This window comes from Octopus bimaculoides, chromosome 30 (assembly GCF_001194135.2).
Source record: "Octopus bimaculoides isolate UCB-OBI-ISO-001 chromosome 30, ASM119413v2, whole genome shotgun sequence".
Lineage (NCBI taxonomy): Eukaryota > Metazoa > Mollusca > Cephalopoda > Octopoda > Octopodidae > Octopus > Octopus bimaculoides.
In genome coordinates this window covers 9,504,590-9,506,729 of record NC_069010.1, presented here as the reverse complement: position 1 = coordinate 9,506,729, position 2,140 = coordinate 9,504,590, and the positions used below count along the sequence as shown (strand labels likewise).

At 35.4% G+C, this 2,140-nt stretch overlaps 1 protein-coding gene across 2 annotated transcripts in view; it reads left to right on the top strand.

Moving 5' to 3' along the window:
• LOC106883576 (gamma-aminobutyric acid receptor alpha-like) overlaps positions 1-2,134 on the top strand; it is a 29,179-nt gene extending 27,045 nt beyond the window's left edge. For both annotated transcript variants that reach the window (XM_052978172.1, XM_052978171.1), the window contains one exon: positions 60-2,134. In XM_052978172.1, coding sequence (XP_052834132.1) covers positions 60-338 — 279 coding nt within the window. In that variant the 3' untranslated portion in view covers positions 339-2,134. The remainder of the gene's footprint in view (positions 1-59) is intronic.
• The last annotated feature ends 6 nt before the right edge of the window (positions 2,135-2,140 follow it).

Here is a 2,140-nt window from a genome sequence, read left to right as displayed (position 1 = left end):
TATATATTTATATATATATATATTCTATACTCTTCTTCCTTTCTTTTTTATTCCCACAGGAGAGCGAAGAAGAGAAAATGGTCATCTCAGAGGTATTGATTCAAAGAACTCAACTAAAGAAGAAGAAGAAATCCAAACTGTCTTTCTGTTCTTGGAACTGGTACCTGAGGATGTTCTGGTACTGTTTATCGGGTACCAGAAACTTCCACATCAAAACCTTCGGCAACAAGTACCACGCCCTGAACAGTGTCAGCCAAATAGATATTGTGTCACGGCGCCTCTTCCCATTGGTGTTTCTCATACTCAGTGTTTCGTACTGGGTGTGTTATCTCTACTGAATATTATTAGCACAGCTCAGTGGCTGGCTGGCTGGCTGGTTGGTCGGAGGGTATTATGTCTTTTAATTTATTATCTGATTTTGGGAAGATGGATATGTTTTCAATATTTATTTTTTTCCTTTGTTCATTTTCATTTTTTTTTTTTTGGTTCCTTAAGAAATTATCTTCTTTTGATATTAATTTATTTTCATTGTTTGGGTTCAAGATTCGTTCAAATCAACTCGGCTTTTCATCCTATGGGGTTGACAAAATAAAGAACCAGTCAGGTTTATAATGGCAAAAACCTTCTACACAACATCCAGGGCCTTGTACTTAAATTGCAAACCATTATTTTGGTGTTATTGTTGTTATTATTATTATTGTTGTTGTTATTATTATTATTATTCTTTTCTACTCTAGACACAAGGCCAGAAATTTTTGGAGAGGTGGGGCCAGTCGATTAGAAGATTAACTGGTACTTAATTTATCGACCCCGAAAGGATGAAAGGCAAAGACAACCTCGGCGGAATTTGAACTCAGAACGTAAAGACAGACGAAACACCGCTAAGCATTTCTCCCAACCTGCTAACGAGTCTGCCAGCTCGCTGCCTAATTACAATTACCGTTATTAAAGGTGACGAGCTGGCAGGATTGTTAGCATTCTGAGTTCAAATTTCATTGAGGTCAACTTTGCCTTTTATCCTTTCAGGGACAATGAAATAAGTACCAGTTATGTACTGGGGTCAATGTAATCGACTATGCCCCTCCCACAAATTTCAGGCCTTCTGCCCGTAGTAGGAAGGATTATCATTATTATTATTATTATTATTATTATTATTGTCACCATCATCATCAGCATTATATCTGCAATGCCAAAAACGAATAATTTCATGTTTTCTGAAAGGTTTATAAGATTCTTATGATGTGGGTAATATTAATTATTATTATTATTATTATTATTATTTTATATTAACCAAAATGAAGTAGATTGACAAATTTATTTTTTGACCTGTTGAAGACACACAAAACGTCGAAATATCGTTCACTAGATAACAATGGCACTCTTCTTTTAATTTTGACTCTACATCTTCAGGAGGAGTTACCTCAATCCTTTCTATATTATTATTATTATTATCATTATTATTATTAACATCATCTTCATCATCATTACTATAACAATAATTATCATCATCATCGTTTAACGTCCGCTTTCCATGGTAGCATGGGTTGGACGTCATTATTATTACCATTACTACAACTATTATTATCATTATTATTATTATTATTATTATTTTAATTTCGTTAATGTCATTATCATCATCAGCACCATCACAATCGCCATTATATTATGCAATCAATATGATCACCATTCTATGCAATCTATGAATAAAACAGCGGAACATAGTCTATATTTTCTCTTTATGTGTTGACATGTCTTTGTGTGTGTGTGTGGAGGGGTGTCTGTGTGGGTGTGTGGGTGTGAATGTATGTTCTTGTTTGGCCCTGGATCAATTTTCATCAAGCAGACATAGGGATCAAAAGGCATTTAGAGAAGCAAGTCTCATCTCTTTGTATGTGTGTGTATATGTTATATATTATATATGGAGTGGCTGTGTGGTAAGTAGCTTGCTTACCAACCACATGGTTCCGGGTTCAGTCCCACTGCGTGGCACCTTGGGCAAGTGTCTTCTACTATAGCCTTGGGCCGACCAAAGCCTTGTGAGTGGATTTGGTAGACGGAAACTGAAAGAAGCCCGTCGAATATATGTATATATATATATATATGTATGTGTGTGTGTATGTTTGTGTGTCTGTGTTTGTCC